We start from the raw sequence: 16,119 nt of genomic DNA, 5'->3' as shown, positions 1-16,119 counted from the left end.
GGTTAAAGTATGAATGTCAAGAGTGAATATGTCAGTCCAGTCATATGTGGTTGCTGGAGAACAGAATGGTGGACAAAACTTTGGACAAAACGTTTTTGGACAAAAAGGTGGCATATGCGTAAATAAATAAACAAACAAATATTTCAACCCACTGAAGCTTACTGTCTCCCTTTTTAACTTTATATCAAACAGTTAATTAGTCCGACTGCTTGTATAGAGCACAGAGGTGGGTAGGAGTTACATTTACTACATTACATTTACTTGAGCAACTTTTTTGGGGGGAAAAAATTACTTTTAGAAGATGTTTTACTACATGCTTGTGTTTATTTTTGCTTGAGTAAAATCATTATTAAATAATACTCCCTCTCAATCATTTGGAGATCAAGTGAAAATACAATAAACATTATTGTCACTAGAAGCTCTTCTCCCTGTTCCAATATATAATCAATAGCTACTGTACGTATTAGTTTAGAAAGTCTTACACGGAAAAAATAAATGCTCTAGAAAAGTGTTTCTTCTGCCAGAATTTATTTTTGTAGACATGTTTGTAGTTTTTACCTTTTAAATTCTAGTCTCACAATGCCAGAATACATAATTAATTATTTTTCTGCCAGACTGCATCATATTCAAATGATAAATTATATATTGTGATCAAAATCTACTTGAGTAATTTCTTGCATGACTGCTTTTTACTATTACTTGATTAGAAAGATGCTGAATTGATACTCTTATTTGATTACAATTATTGGCTACTCTACCTCTGTAAGCATGCACACAACCATTAACAAATACAGAAAATGCTAGCTGATTAAATATTATGTTTCTTATCACTGTTACTATATAAAAAAGGAAAATTCTAGTTATAGAGAAACTTCATGTAGGTCTAAGCACCGACACTGACTTGTTTTTAAGTGTCATTCTTTCCTTTCTCGTACATAAACAGGGCATATCATCTTGTTTCTCATTAGGAATAAACAGTAATGTTTCATTGTTTCCAGCGTGTTTTGACTCATTGTCTGTGTGCCACAGAGGCTGCAGAAGCTAAGTGGGTGGTACTTGAACGCACCACCGGATCAGTATTGTTTTTCAGTGCTGGCTCCTCTCCGTCCTCCATCAAAGCCCGGCTCCATCTCCGCTGTACGGCGCAGGCCCGAAGTAGCGCAGCCGCTCTGAGGTTAGTGCCCTACCGCGCAATCTCCATTTATTTCAGCCCCGGCGCAGCCGCATCATCGAACCCGGCAGCGCAGGGGCGAAAGCTGATGGTTGTTTAGATGTTGACTCGGAGTGCAACTCTTTAGCATCTGAAGCTGTTTTTTTGGGAGGGAAAGAGTTTGTTGGCGCGTTTCGACAACCGTTTCAGACAGAGAGTAGCAGCTCTGGATGATCTCTAGGCCGCTCGGCCTCTTTTTAGCGTTATGTTTTGTTTCGTATTGCGCGGGTTTCATGCTAGCTGTTGCATTACTGTTGATCGCCTCACACCCTGCACAGACATCGTTATTGCTCACATTTTATAGCTGAATTACTGATGTATATATTCGTAATAGTGTTGATATCATTCAGATAATCGACTGTACACCGCCAAATGGTTAGCCAGGAAGCTAAGTAGCCGAATGTAGGACATAGCTAGCTTAGCTTCCTAGAGGACTCATTGATAACAAACAGACTGAAACAAATGTCCTCCGATACCTGTTTCTGTTAGGATGAGCCTCGTTACAGGCTTTGTGGATTATTACATGTGTACATTTATGGCTCAGTGCATTCTTCCCATTGATTTACTAAAGATCCACTGCAAACAGGCTTATCAGCAATGAATTAGATGTTTAGCTGGTTTTCTTTTCTATTATCTCCTCTGGATATAAAGTGATGAATTGAAAAATTAGCTAATTTAATGTAATATTTTTATTGATACTTTTGTAACTGACACTCTTTAAATTCTGGAGTCTCAGTTTCAAATAATGTATGCTTAAATAAAGTGTGTAAAATTCCTGTATGCATGTATGTGTTTTTCTTGTTGATATGATTGTCATCTCTTAGGCTGTAATAACCAAATAGTTTACACATTCACACACCCAGTTAACCACTTGTAATGTGCTCTGTTAGTATGAAATAATTGAGATTACATATTTACATATAGCGTTCAGTTTTCTACTTTATGGCACATCAGGATGAACAGGGTTACCTAGTATCTAGATATCCTTCAGTGTACTTTAATTAATTAGTTATTTATTCGTTTTTGCAATAGCCTGCAGTAAATCACAGGATAAACATTACCTTGTCACACAGCAAATTGGGAATACTGTTAACAAAAACAACAAAAAAATTATGACAACTGTAAAATGTATAAAAAATGCATTTATGTGCCTAGTGTGCAGATAATTATGCATTTTTGCTGGTAACACAATTATAACAAGCTGATACTAGCTAGCTAATTAGCCTATATGCTACATCTTCAGCAAGCATAACCTTAGTAAGCAAAGTGTTGGTGCTTCAGTACTTCTAGCACAATTTCTTTATGTCTTTTTTTTTTTTTCAAACATTTGTAAACATCAGAATTTATCTTTGTTAAAAGTGAAGTAATATGTCAAGTAGCCTTCTTTCAGCCAGCATACCAGCAGTGCAGAGCTAGGGCATCAGTCTGGCACTTTCATTATCTCCTTATTAGGACTGTAGATGATAGAAATATTAATGGCGTGTAGCTTAAGTGTTTTTGAAACTTTTCAAAACCTTTGCTCATTTCTGCTGCTTAAAATGTTGACTGATTTTCTGTCCTTACCATAGAGACATCAGCCAAACCCAACACAGTTCCCTGGTAACAAATCGATACACATCCTATTCAAAATTGTCTAATTCTGTTGATTAGAATATGTAATTCTGATATAAATTCAATAAAATTAACTTGCTGGTTCATCAACAGCAGTAGTCAAAGAGGAACAGCCTTACACCTAACCCAGCTGCTGTGCAGGTTAGGTTGGTAACTGACTCTATAACCCTAATGCATCACCATGGTACCTGACTCAGGAGATTGGATCAGCCTCTTTTTCTGACCTCTTTGACTTAGACACGACGTTTCTAAAATCCAATTATGCTTCGTTGTAAATAATTTTATTTTAACTCCTTGGCTGAATGTTTAGGACAGTTGTCCTTCTGGAAGATGAACCCCCACGCAATATCAAGTCTCTTGTAACCTCTAGCATGAATCAGTCCATGTTTCCAGACCTGTTTCTATAAAAGAAACATCTTTTGAAACAAAGCATGCGTTGGTAAAATGTCCTCGTCATGCAAAACCATGTCTTCTTGTATGTTCTCCAGCAGTACTGTCGATCTAGCTGTGTAAGCTTGGCGGCTGATAATGGACGAACACGGGGTGCACGAGACAGAACACATGACCACCATCGAGGCGAGCGCCGTCAGCCAACAGGTTCACTTCACCGTTCAAATTTTGGAGATTCCAAATGACAAAAAAAAAACATACATTTTTGTTTCTTTGTATATTGTCCCATAAAATATGTTTTCTGTTGATATGTACTTCTGATATATTTCCTGTAGGTACACGTGGCCGCCTTCACAGACACTGCGATGATGAGCGCAGATGAAGACTCGACGTCCTCTCCAGATGACGACCCCTACGATGACACAGACATCCTCAATTCAGCTGGCACTGATGAGATTACTGCTCACCTGGCTGCTGCAGGTGAGAACAATATTTACCTGCTTGAGAGAAAACGCGGTACCAAAATAGTTGGAAGAAGCGACTTTATTCTGGGAAGTTTTATGCGTTGTCTCTCAGGTGGTCTTATAATTCAAATAGCTTTTATAAAGTGTAATTCACTTGGTTTGACAGCAGGTGGTGCCAATGTTCTTAACAGGATTCAAGAACATTGTCCCTCCTGTGTCTGGATTTTGCAGATTCCTCACCTAACAGCTTGATGTCTGGAGAAAAATCTGCCCTGTATATTCAAGATAAACTTTCTTATTATGCTTTTAAAATGACTGAGAAGTTTACACATCTAAATCTAGAAAAATATAGAAAATATTATGCAGTTCTTCTGTTGTAATCGCAAGTTGTTTCAAAAGCAGATGGGGAAAAAAAACTCCTTTTTTTGTAGAATTTAAAGTAATTTGTTGTTTGTGTCTCAGGTCCAGTAGGCATGGCTGCGGCTGCTGCTGTAGCAACCGGCAAAAAACGAAAAAGACCTCACATCTTTGAGTCAAATCCTTCCATCCGTAAAAGGCAGCAAACTCGTCTGCTCAGGTGAGTTACTCCAACAGATCTTCAAAATTGTAACTTCAGACATTTGAGCTTGCGTCAATGCTGCTTTTGATCCAACAAATGGAGTAAAACATGATGTACTTTTACAGAAAACTACGGGCTACACTGGACGAATACACCACCAGAGTGGGCCAGCAGGCCATAGTGCTGTGTGTCTCTCCCTCCAAACCAAACCCGGTGTTTAAAGTTTTTGGTGCGGCTCCTCTGGAGAACGTAGTGAGTGGATCCACGCAGTCAGAATCTGCTCTAGTCAAACTCAGTGTGCAGTAACTGGAGTCTTGAAGTTTGCCATCTTGTTTCTTACAGTGCACTTTGCAGAAATGTCTGGGAAATAAATGGCACTGAGCCCCACAAGGAATACTTTTATGTGACCCCACAAAAGCTTTGCAAAGTCTTAGATTAATATTTGTGAAATCATGCAAAAAATATCCCAGGTTCATGCTCCCAAGTTTTTAGAGATCCCAAATGCATTTCTTTTGTGAGATCCCAAAAATCTTTAACAAGAGCCTGTGTTAAATTTATAAGATCCCTCTAAAGTTTCAGAAGTGGCTTTTGTTAAATCCTGCAAAGATTTTGAAAGTCATCCAGTTTTTCCCCCCAGAATTTTGCATAGAACTCGTGTGATTTCAAAACATTTCCAGAATCTCTCAAAATAGAACCTTGGATGTTTGAAGAGCTTTGCAGAATCTAGCCAAACAAAAACTGCAGTCTTCGAACTTGGGATTTTGAAAAGCTTTAAAGCACTTTTTTATTTACGCAAAATGTAAATTATAAAAGCAGTCAGTTTTCTTTATATAATCCACTACGCTGTCCTCTGTCTCTGTCATATCAGTTTTGTTTTTTTTCAAGGTGCAAAGTTGAAAAATATCTAAAGAAATCTAAATTCCTCCAGAACAATTGCATAATCAGGCCAGAGACCATCAAAGCTCTGTTTTTAACATAAGTGTTTTTGAGTTTTTTGGGGGGGTTTTTAAATATAATTTTAATCCAAATATTGCCTGCATAATTCACATCTCATGATGTCCGCTGGTCTCCAGGTAAGGAAGTATAAGAGCATGATGTTGGAGGACCTGGAAAACGCGCTGGCTGAGCACGCACCTGCAGGTGGAGAGCTGGCGTCAGAACTGCCGCCGCTCACCATCGACGGCATCCCAGTGTCCGTGGATAAGATGACACAGGTGAAACGTCCACAGACTTCTGTCTCATTAAATTAAGGAACAGCTGGTAGCTTTGCAGTAAATTACACATTTCAGCATAAAATTCATGTTCCCAGCAGAGGGCGCCCTCTGACAAACCAGAGTGGCGTAAAAATGATTTTATGCATTAGCATTTACTAATGCATAAAATTGGGATTTTTATGCAACAGGAAGTAGTGCATCACTGTGAAGTAGAGGTAAAATTTTCTAAATGTTTTACAAGTAAAATAAATGAAGTGTTACATGCATTTATATTAAGCTCCCTTTAACAAAATCCCAATTTTTTTTACAGCAAAACCATTTAAATGTATGTAAATATACACGTTTATTTTTCCTTCCATTTTCTCCTACGTCAGCTGTGACACTAATTCATAATTGAACGCTGAATCAGCCAAAGCGAAGCAGAATCTCCCGTCTTTTAGAAAGTGAGAGGAAGGAAGTGTGGCACCGTCTGCTCCTGGCAGGCCTTTCACTGGGAGCATTAGTCCTCTCTTCACCCGAGGGAGCCTGGCTTGTTTACGCTGCCGTCCCCGTGCTGCTGACGCACTCTGTTAGAACATCGTCAGAGTAGGGCACACTGGCGGCCCTCAGAGACGGTACAGGGAGCGTCCCAGCCAATCCCGGGGCCAGATAAATCCTCAGAGACCAGGTGTTAGTCTGTGCTTGTTTTTCTGGAGGTTGTAGGATGGGATTATCATGAGTAACCTGTTGCCTCACTCAGCATGGAGAGGCCAGGTGGAATGGTGCGGCTGCTCTTAGAGCTATGAGCAGGCGCACCATATCATGTGTTGGAAACGTGAGGCCTTCCTCCCCCTGTGGGAAAACCTTGCAAACCAAGGGGATAGAACTCATTAAAGCGAACTGTTTCTCCTGATATATATCACAATGCAATAATCTGCAATGTGCTTGACACACATAGGCGCCCGTCACATATAAGGAGCATCTGTAGCAGGTGATCTCAGGTCTAGCCTGAGCCTGTAATTACCCCCCAGTCTTGTTAGGTTCAGGGACCCAGCAATACAGCCGCCATGCCGAACTCTGATTGGCCCACTGCTTTGGAGGATTAAGATTGGAAGCGGGGGGGTGGGGTGGTCGGCATGAGGGCAACATACCACTTAACAAACTAGCCACTTTAATTAAGCCATCTGGCCCCGCACACAAACATCCGCATCACCCACAGGTGGAAATGCAAGAATCCCTTTACAGCTAAGTCCCTGCCCTTGGCTAATCCGAGCTGCGTCCCACTGTTTGCTGAACCCAAGCTTCCCTTACTCCAACCACCAGATGTAGCCTCTGTTTTGTCAAAGCGGCTGTAATTAAGCGCCGCCGACCCTCCATTTTCTTCCGAGATCCATTTTGTCGTGTGTCGTCATGTGACGCCCTGCAAAGCAGTTTATTGGTGGCTGATTGTGACTTAGGAGAAGGGGGGTCTAATAGGGAGGAGGCAGGGATTTATTTCTCTCAGAACCAAATTTAGCCTGTGATGTCAAGGTAGGCAGACGCTGCAATGCCTCATTGTGCAATATAATCCCCTGGTGATGTGTGCATATTACCAGGACACTGAGGACACAGGCACTAAAACCCCACCACAGCATGCCGGTAACTGTGACTGTATGCATATTTGAAAGGCATAGATGGGACATTATGCATTTGAATATTACTAAATATGGGGGGTGGGGGGGGCATACAAAAATGTATTTTAACAAAACAAAAACCTTACATCAAGCATTCCTTCTTAAATTAAAACATGGACAGCAAAAACCATCGAGTGACAGAGTGGAGTTAAATCGAACCTTTGTATTGTATCCTTTTGACTAACAGCCGTAAGAAACCACCTAAAGAGTAGGTGAAATTTAGTGTTTTACAAGTCAAAGTGTAGTGGAAAACGAAGCGACGGCCACACCCTGAACACACCATCCCCACAATGAAGCATGGTGGTGGTGGCATCATGCTGTGTGGATGAATCTACAAGAGGTTGACGAGTTCCAGGTTTTTATTTTTAAGGAAAGTGAACCAATGCATAATTCACCTCCCATCTCATTATCAATTAATTGTGTTGGTCTGTTAGATTAAATAAAATTTAACACATTGAAGTTTGTGGTTTATTATTGTGAAGCAGAAGTTAGGTGATGCAAGGTTTTCAAAAAATTTTTTACAAATTAAAGTTTGAAGGATGTGATGTGCCTTTGCATTCATCCCTGTTTAGTGAGTACTTTCACCACACGCTTCCTACTGATTTGCAGTTTTATTGTTCCACCTTGCTTGCTAAATTTTGGTCCCATTTACTAAATATTTATATTATTATTTGTTCAGAGTAAATGCCTCTGAATTTAGTTGATTTCCAGGCCCCTTAGTCTCACACATAGGTGCCTTATATGTGACGGGCGCCTATGTGTGTAAGACTAAATATAATCGAGCTCACCCAACGTGCATTGCGATTACAAATGTCAAAGAATTCATATTTCATGTAGGACGAATATTTTGACACTTGTGAAAATTGCATGTAAATATACATGCAATGTATATTGCATGCATATACATGCAATATATATGCATGTATATGCATATATATTGTATAAAGCTCCCAGTCATGCTGAGTGTGCTGCACTGCCACACAGGAGGTTCTCCTGGTGTCAGTCTGGAGCCACAGCCATAGATCGGTCTCCTAATGAACATGTTCTCCTTTTAGCAACCCTGTTTCTATTTGCAGTTCTTCACCTTCTCAGTGTGTGTCCAATCAATACGTATCCACTGCGGCCTGCTCAAGGGCGTGCGCGCGTTAATGTGTGCCTTTTTGACCGGAAAGATTTGGCGTTTTATCTTTTCCTCGTGTTTTCGTTCCAGGCTCAACTGCGAGCCTTCATTCCAGAGATGCTGAAGTACTCGACAGGCAGAGGGAAGCCTGGCTGGGGGAAGGAGAGCTGCAAGCCCGTGTGGTGGCCTGACGACATCCCCTGGGCTAACGTTCGCAGCGACGTCCGCACCGAGGAGCAGAAACAAAGAGTACGCAGCATTCTCATGCAGTTATTTGACTGAAAATTCTTCAAGGGTTCCTACGAATAGGTTTTAGACAAACCTATTCGTTTGTCTAAAAGTCGTTTCTTCTGTCTGTCTGTGCATCCTTAAAAGGTTTTAAATAGGTGTTTCTGAAACAAAGGCCTTTAAGATGTCTTAAATTTATTTTTTTTAAATGAAATTTGGAATTAAAGACCTTAATTCCGGGTTTTAATTTTCGCCAGGGTAGGACTATTTAATCACATATATTCTCTTATAGCTAGTGTTTTTCTCGCTTGCAGATATCTTTATTGCATACTTTGTGACCTGAAGCGGTTGAGGCTTCTGGTAGCTAGCTGCTAAAATACCCTACCTAACAACTGGGTCACAGCCAGCAAGGCTTTGTGCAAAAAAAAACCTTTTAAGGCTGTACAGAGCCATATGCGGCGCAGCTAAAAGCAACAGACTTTTGCTATGCATGATTGTAATACAGGAGGATTGAACCATCCTCTGTATTTCTAGTGTTTTTTTGTCTTAAGTTTTGATCAAGGTGCCATTAAAACGCTTTGAATTTTACTGTATTCATCTCTCCAGTTACATATCCTTTGTCAATCCATCTGTTTTCCCAACCATCCATCTTTCCACCAGCTCATACCTTTCTCTCATCCTTTGTATATTTGAACTTTGTAAATTTGCGGTAGAAGTATGGAAAAATCACGTTTCTGTATCCCGACTCTATCCTGTTTGAATCCATCTGTCCTGCTCCGCTAACCGTTCTTCGCGCGTCCCCCAGGTGTCGTGGACGCAGGCGTTGCGGACCATAGTAAAGAACTGCTACAAGCAGCACGGCCGCGAGGATCTGCTGTACGCGTTCGAGGACCAGCAGGTGACGACCGTGAGCGCCGCCCAGCACCACCTGACCGCAGCCCAGAGCATTGCTCACCTCGTTCCCTCACAGACTGTCGTACAGACCGTCAACAATCCCGACGGAACCGTCTCACTCATCCAGGTGTGTGTGCTGCTCTGCTTTCGTCAAGGGTTTTGAGTGGCTAAATGTTTCTTAAGATTGATTTGTTCTGTTTTTTATTTATTTTTTTTTTAGGTCGGCACGGGACACACGGTTGCAACTCTGGCAGATGCGTCAGAACTTCCCGGCGTCACGGTGGCGCAGGTCAACTACTCGACTGTTACAGATGGGGAGGTAACATTACTCCATATCACTTTTTGAAACATTAATTACACCGAACATAGACATTCGTAATTATAGAGGGAGTGGAGGTAAAGGTAGAACACAGCAGCCTTTTTTTGTTCTGAAACTACATTTTCCCAAGTTGGAACAGAACTGGGCCACACTTCAGGGTGGAGAGATGACAATCCAAACAACTCAAGCGTCGGAGGCCACGCAGGCCGTAGCATCACTGGCTGAAGCCGCAGTAGCTGCCAGTCAAGAGATCCAGCCGGGAGCCACCGTAACCATGGCTCTCAACAGGTCAGTCAACAGGGGTGGGGTCATGTAATGCCCAAAGGAAGTGGACGTCGGCTTAAGCTTCTTAGGGTATGATAACTACAAGGAAAAATGGCAATATTTATCTGTAGTCCTGCTAGTATAATTTAATTTAGAAATCACATTGTATCTAACATTTATTTTGATTTTAATACATAAAAAAACAGAACAAATACCCCCAAAATCTCCGATAGTCTTTACACCCTGTCAGATTGTCATGCTACAAGAAACACAAAAACAGATGGCTCTGTCGTATGACATCATACGAGTCGATCCTTTGAGATCAAGGCCCCTTTGAGCTTTTAGATCATTTCAAATGACAAAATTACAACTTTGAGCATTGCAGATTTGCCCTGGGCAATGCAGTGTTTCCCAAACTCTCTTTCCCCAAACCTTTAAGAGAAAGAAAAGACATCTCTTGATACTTTTAGCCCTGGTTTAGGAGTTGATATAAATATTCTGGGTAGAAACTATTCCTTGGGGGATTTGCAAGACAGACTTCACTGTGACAGAAAGTAAAGTGATGGTGATATTTTATTGTTACGAAATCTGTTCACACCCTCGCCCCTTAAGCAACTATTTGCACTTTTCCTCATGTTTTACTAGTTTGTAAAACATAAAATAATGCATAAAAGTACTTTTTTGAAACTTGTACACTTTCATATTTGAAATATTTTGGGTAAATATACTGCACTGAGTTATAATAATCCTACTGCAAAGTCTTATTTTAATCTTGTTGTCAAAGTACTCCACGTATGAAGCCAAAAAAAACCACTCACAGTTTCAATGTCTGACAGAAAACTCTGAGGTTTTCACCTCGCAGGACTCCGCTGTGGCGGATTTATAACATTTACCGTCATGTCTCTCGTATTTTTTTACACCACTCTTAATTTTCGCTTGAATAAAACTTGCGTCTGCTTCAGCAGGTCACCGGGGTTCAATGCTGATGAGTCACCTGCCTCTCGTGCCATTTCAGCAGCTAATTAATTACCCAACAGTGAATTGTTTGTCATACAAGAACAATTGATATTTTTAAACAGAAGCCAAAGGGACAGCGGCTCAGATAAGGATTCTATTTGCAGGACAAAAGATGCTTTATATATATATATATATATATATATATATATATATATATATATATATATATATATATAAAGAAAAAAAAGTTTTGAATTTGCTGAACTCATCATTAATTGCCTGAGATGTTTGTTATGCTCTCCGCTGCAGCACTGTCATGGCAATCCTTGAGTATCTCCCGTCGGGGCTTGTTACCTGCGCCCTCCTGGGTCCTGCTTCCTCTCCCCTCCCCTGCTGCTGTTTACTCGTGCTGAGCTGCTCCTCTCCTCTCACCCTGGAACATTTTCCAGCTCCAGAAGCCTCTTTGTTTTGTTTTGTTTTTTTTATCACTAAGTACCCTTGCAGCGCATCTTCCTTTCCGCTTATCTTGTGCTTCTGTCACAAATATGATTACCAGCCGTTGCAGTTGCTTCCATAAGTTCATATCAAAGCTGTGGTGGTAATAAGCTGGCGATAATTCCACCGAGTCGATCTGGTTAATAAAACTGCTCTGGTAAAGCCGTAGCACCTGGCCTTTGGGGAGATGTGACAGATTCCCTGTAAGTCCAGACAAGTAAAGCCTCTTACCGCTCATACACTCCTGCCTCTTCACCTCACATCTCTAAAAACCCGTGAGCGCGCGCGTGTGTGTGTCTCAAAGCTTTTAGGCTTTCCGCCAGAAGATTGTATCTTTAGGCCTAGACTTTCCATCTACTTTTTTTTTTTGTTTTGCTAATGTAATAGCATTTTAAAAACGTGTGCACAAATGTGTTTTGGTTGTGTTGCAGTGAGGCAGCAGCTCACGCTGTAGCAACGCTGGCAGAGGCCACTCTTCAAGGAGGGGGGCAGATCGTGCTGGCAGAGACGGCAGCTGCTGTGGGGGCTCTCGCCGGGGTCCAAGACGCTACAGGTACCTCTTCGCCCTTTGTGTTACCATAAACACGACAGAAGTATCCGTGACCCTTCATCTTTTCCACGTTACAGCCACAGACTCGAATATAGTTCATTGGAATTTTACGTGACATACCAACCAACACAAAGTAGTTCGGAAATGTGAAACGAGAGAATAATTGTCATTTTCACTTCTTTTTTTCTTAACAACTAAAATGGTAAAAAATGGTAAATGGACTGAACTTATATAGCGCTTTTCCAGTCATTTTGACCACTCAAAGCGCTTTACACTAGAGTCACATTCACCCAGTCGCACTCACACACACATTTATACACCGATACGCAGATCGGTAGGCAATTTGGGGTTAAGTGTCTTGCCCAGAGGCACATCGACATGTGGCTGGAATCGAACCTACAACCTTCCGATCGCAAGACGACTACTCTACCATAGAGCCAGAGTCGCCCCAACTAAGATCCAATAACGTTTCGCCTTCATTTGTGTTCATGTTATTAAAATCAATTTTTGCTGCAGTTTTAAACACTTTGTTCACTAATGTTCTCCAAGAAAAAGTCAAAGCCCCTCACAGGCTGGCTATATTTACACTGATGTTAAATTACACAGAGACTATTTACTAACCGCATGTCTTTGAAAGCACCACATGATTTTATTTCAAGGCGTCTGATTAAAGGGAAATGAGTATAACTTTCCACCACTTCACATTCATGCTGTATTTTCTATCAGTCCATCACATAAAATCCCATATTTTAGGTCAGAATGTGTGAACTTTAGCAAATGCTAACCAGTCAATGGCATTTCCAATTAGCCTTACTACGTGTAAGCTTCACACCAGTGACACCTTAGTTTTAATCTACTCTGTGCTAATTTAACAGATGGTGTTTCATCTGTGTGCACCTTGTAGTAACACTTCCTACTTTGAATGATAAGTTATTACAGTGCTACACAAAAGCTAGACGACTCCAGATCCATGAATAGATCCCTCCTACAAAGCTTGATCCACTCCATCATCAATCCTGGGTTTAATCGCTTCACCAGCTGTCAGCACACACACACACAGATGTCCTCTTGCTTTTCTGTGTACAGTTTATGCACACACACAGGCACGGTTTCACCTGTTCATTTAGATTTTTGAAATTTCTGCTCTTGGATGGGCATTTCAGACACACGAAGATGTTTGAGCCAGCATCGCTTTCAGTGTTGAATGGGATAGAGCACTTATAGAAAATCAATCGGTTCGCATTCTTGTCTCAGCTTACTGTTTGTACCCTGCAGAGGTTAAGAAAGCCCATGAGTGAAGCCAGGACCAGAGCGCACACCTAACAAGCACAGTGCAAGAAATTACAAAATTTACAACAAAGATAAATGGGGCAATTGAAGATAAGCCGAAAGAAACTTTTTTTACTTTTTCTTTTTTCATTTTTTACGTTTTTTTATGTACTGCCCGTTTGAAATAAATGTCATCTTGAGATACTTTACAAGACAAGAAGGTCAATTTTATATACAGTCAGACAGAATTCAATTTGATCAAATATCAGTTCAAAACAATCTGATCAATTTTCCTGCAATTCAGTCATATTGCCAGATTCACATCCAATTACATGCATTCTAATTCAACCCTAGATATTAAAAGGAACAATACCAGTTGGTGAAAAACTATATAACGAAGCCCAGGAAAGAACAGACAGAAAAATCTGATCACATCAGTGAAGCTGAATTATTTAATTAAAGAATACAGAATATATTCATCCAATAACCTATTGGCCAACGGTTTTCAGTTTCTACTACACAAGGAGTGTAAAAAAAATAAATAATAATCTTTCTATATTATTGAAAAATTTGTCAAATTAAGATATCGGTGAAAATGTACATCAACATTGTACGCCTTAAAATTAAGGGTATTCATTTTTATCATTTAAAAATAATGCAGTATCTTCTGTTGAGGTCAGCTAATCAGGAGCTATACAGAAGTGAAGTGCGCTGACTCATACCGCTGGCTGACTGGCTCATGTCGTTCACAAACTGACATAAACGCAGCCAGGCCTCTGTAATGTCAAAGTGGAAATATCTGAGCGGTCTTTTGGAAGCCTTCAGTCAGTTACTGTGGTTTCTGTGGCCACCTTTTCAGGCCAGCGTTTCTCCAGCTAATCCCTCCTCTGATATCCAGAGCTATTACCAGTCCTAGCATGAGTTACAGGAGCGATCGCAAGCCACTGCCATCTCCTGCGCTGATATTCAGGCCTTCTTGTGACACAGTGGCAGCTTGCAGGGAGGAGCAAAAGGCCCACATGTCCGCAGCAATAATCCCTACAGGCAGAGACTCAAAACACTAAAACAGCTGGGAATGGGGGAAGCGAGCCGAGGATGTCTGATTGGTACAATGCTCTATGAAGTAACATACAAGGTTCCTACACAATCTGAAGGAGTATGGAATTTCATTTTTATTAGTTTCCAGGGCTGGATGAATATGGAAAAAAGAGAGGTTTATATCAATACACGTCTCCATCCATCCACTGACCCATTCTGTACATCTAAATTTATCTTCCAATCGTCTATACTTCCTTTTATTCAACTGATATGTCCTTCTTTCCGTCCTTCTATTCATTCATCAACACATAGATCCATTTAATTCAGTCATTCGTTTGTCCATCACCCATATGTTCTTGTATTCATCTAAAGAGTTTTCTTCATCTGTACATCCATCTAGAACCAGGAAATTTTAGCATAAAAACTGAGTAGGAACTCTGACATGTGTTGTTGATATTCTAACAAAAACGTCATCGTCTCTGAGAGGTAAAATGATATTTCCTTTGCTTGGTGTTGACGCCGATTCCGCTCTCCTTTGTTCCCGTTAGGATTGGTCCAGATCCCGGTCAGCATGTACCAGACTGTAGTGACCAGCCTCGCCCAGGGCAACCGGCCAGTTCAGGTGGCGATGGCGCCCGTCGCCACACGCATAGACAACACTGTCACACTGGACGGCCAGGCAGTGGAGGTCGTGACCTTGGAGCAGTGACACTATGGACCTCGAACGGAGTAGAAGGCACTGAACAGCCATCTTGGAGACTTGTTTCTCTTCTGTTTTTTTCAAGACAACACATTGTGTACGATGTTGAATATATTTTTAAATGTACCACTGCAGGGGAAAGTAAAAATGATTATCAATGCATTGTGTTTACTATGTAAAGATAAGACTTTTGTTGTTGAATTTCATTTATCTTCATATTTTTTAAGCTCTGTGATGTTGAGTGTCTAGTATTTATTTCTGTAAAATTAACCCTCACTTTAAACCAAAAAAATAAAATAAAAACACGGAAGGAAAGCCACAATATCATTGCGATCAATTTTGGGCTTGATGTGTACGTACTATGTAATGCTAGTCGATTATTTTTATTTGTTTAAAATGTGGTGCCACAATCAGCAGTCACTCCCTTTGGTTCCTCTCGTTCCCCATCGCTGCTCTGCACACTCCCATATCATTTTCTCACATTAGAGGGGAAAACTAAATTAAATTACATTGTCTTGTCATGTGCTTGTTTCCGTTTTTCTTTTATCACACCCAAACATGCCAAGACTGGCAGTCTCAGGATATACATTACGCTGTTGTTTACTGCTGCGTTATTAAACCCGTCTTGGTTTTTTTTTATTTTTTTTATTATTATTATTATTTATAGTGCATGAACTTGGAGGCGCACCCTTTAGTATGTTATTTTTAACATGGATCACTTGAATCTTCTTGATCAACGCCTCTTCGCTCATTGCTGGAAGTCAAATTTGGATTAAATGTCACATTTGTAATGCAGATGAACATTTTGAGCCGTGAAATAAATAAAATGTGTCTCCAGAGTGGACGTCTGAAACAGCTGTAACTTCTACTTTAAACTCCACCATGCTTGTGTATTAAGAGACTCCAGTGAGATGTTTCTCAGTCAAACGGTTCCTCTGCTGATGGTAAACCTTCCTAACATAGGTTGTGTGTTAATTTATTAATATTAAATAACTAAAGTGACAATGCTTCACAATTTGAAATATTTGGGGATTACTTAGTATTTTTGGCTGTCTCTCTGTTGATGATCTGTGTTGGCAGAAACTAGTCGAAGTGTTTCGAATCAGTGGAATATGTTTGTCTCATCTTTGTACATTTGTTTTAATTTAGAGACATTGGAGGGTTTTCAGCCTGAACACCAAATCC

At 40.5% G+C, this 16,119-nt stretch overlaps 1 protein-coding gene across 3 annotated transcripts; it reads left to right on the top strand.

Annotated features, from left to right (window-relative positions):
* The first annotated feature begins 1,087 nt into the window (after positions 1–1,087).
* nrf1 (nuclear respiratory factor 1) lies at positions 1,088–15,455 on the top strand. 3 transcript variants are annotated; one of them, XM_023350593.1, is made up of 12 exons: positions 1,088–1,174; positions 3,313–3,418; positions 3,547–3,691; positions 4,138–4,252; positions 4,360–4,486; positions 5,308–5,448; positions 8,311–8,469; positions 9,254–9,469; positions 9,563–9,661; positions 9,792–9,949; positions 11,809–11,930; positions 14,783–15,455. In XM_023350593.1, the coding sequence occupies exons 2-12, from the start codon at positions 3,350–3,352 to the stop codon at positions 14,941–14,943; spliced, it is 1,512 nt and encodes a 503-aa protein (XP_023206361.1). In that variant the 5' UTR covers positions 1,088–1,174; positions 3,313–3,349; the 3' UTR covers positions 14,944–15,455. The 3 variants fall into 3 exon arrangements, with proteins under 3 accessions (XP_023206361.1, XP_014326829.2, XP_023206360.1); XM_014471343.2 differs by having other exon boundaries at positions 3,310–3,418; positions 9,801–9,949; XM_023350592.1 differs by having other exon boundaries at positions 3,310–3,418.
* Positions 15,456–16,119: the final 664 nt, after the last annotated feature.

The sequence above is a fragment of the Xiphophorus maculatus genome, chromosome 17, assembly GCF_002775205.1.
Source record: "Xiphophorus maculatus strain JP 163 A chromosome 17, X_maculatus-5.0-male, whole genome shotgun sequence".
Taxonomy (NCBI): domain Eukaryota; kingdom Metazoa; phylum Chordata; class Actinopteri; order Cyprinodontiformes; family Poeciliidae; genus Xiphophorus; species Xiphophorus maculatus.
Note: the sequence above shows the minus strand (reverse complement) of the source record. Positions and strands in the feature narration are given on the sequence as shown.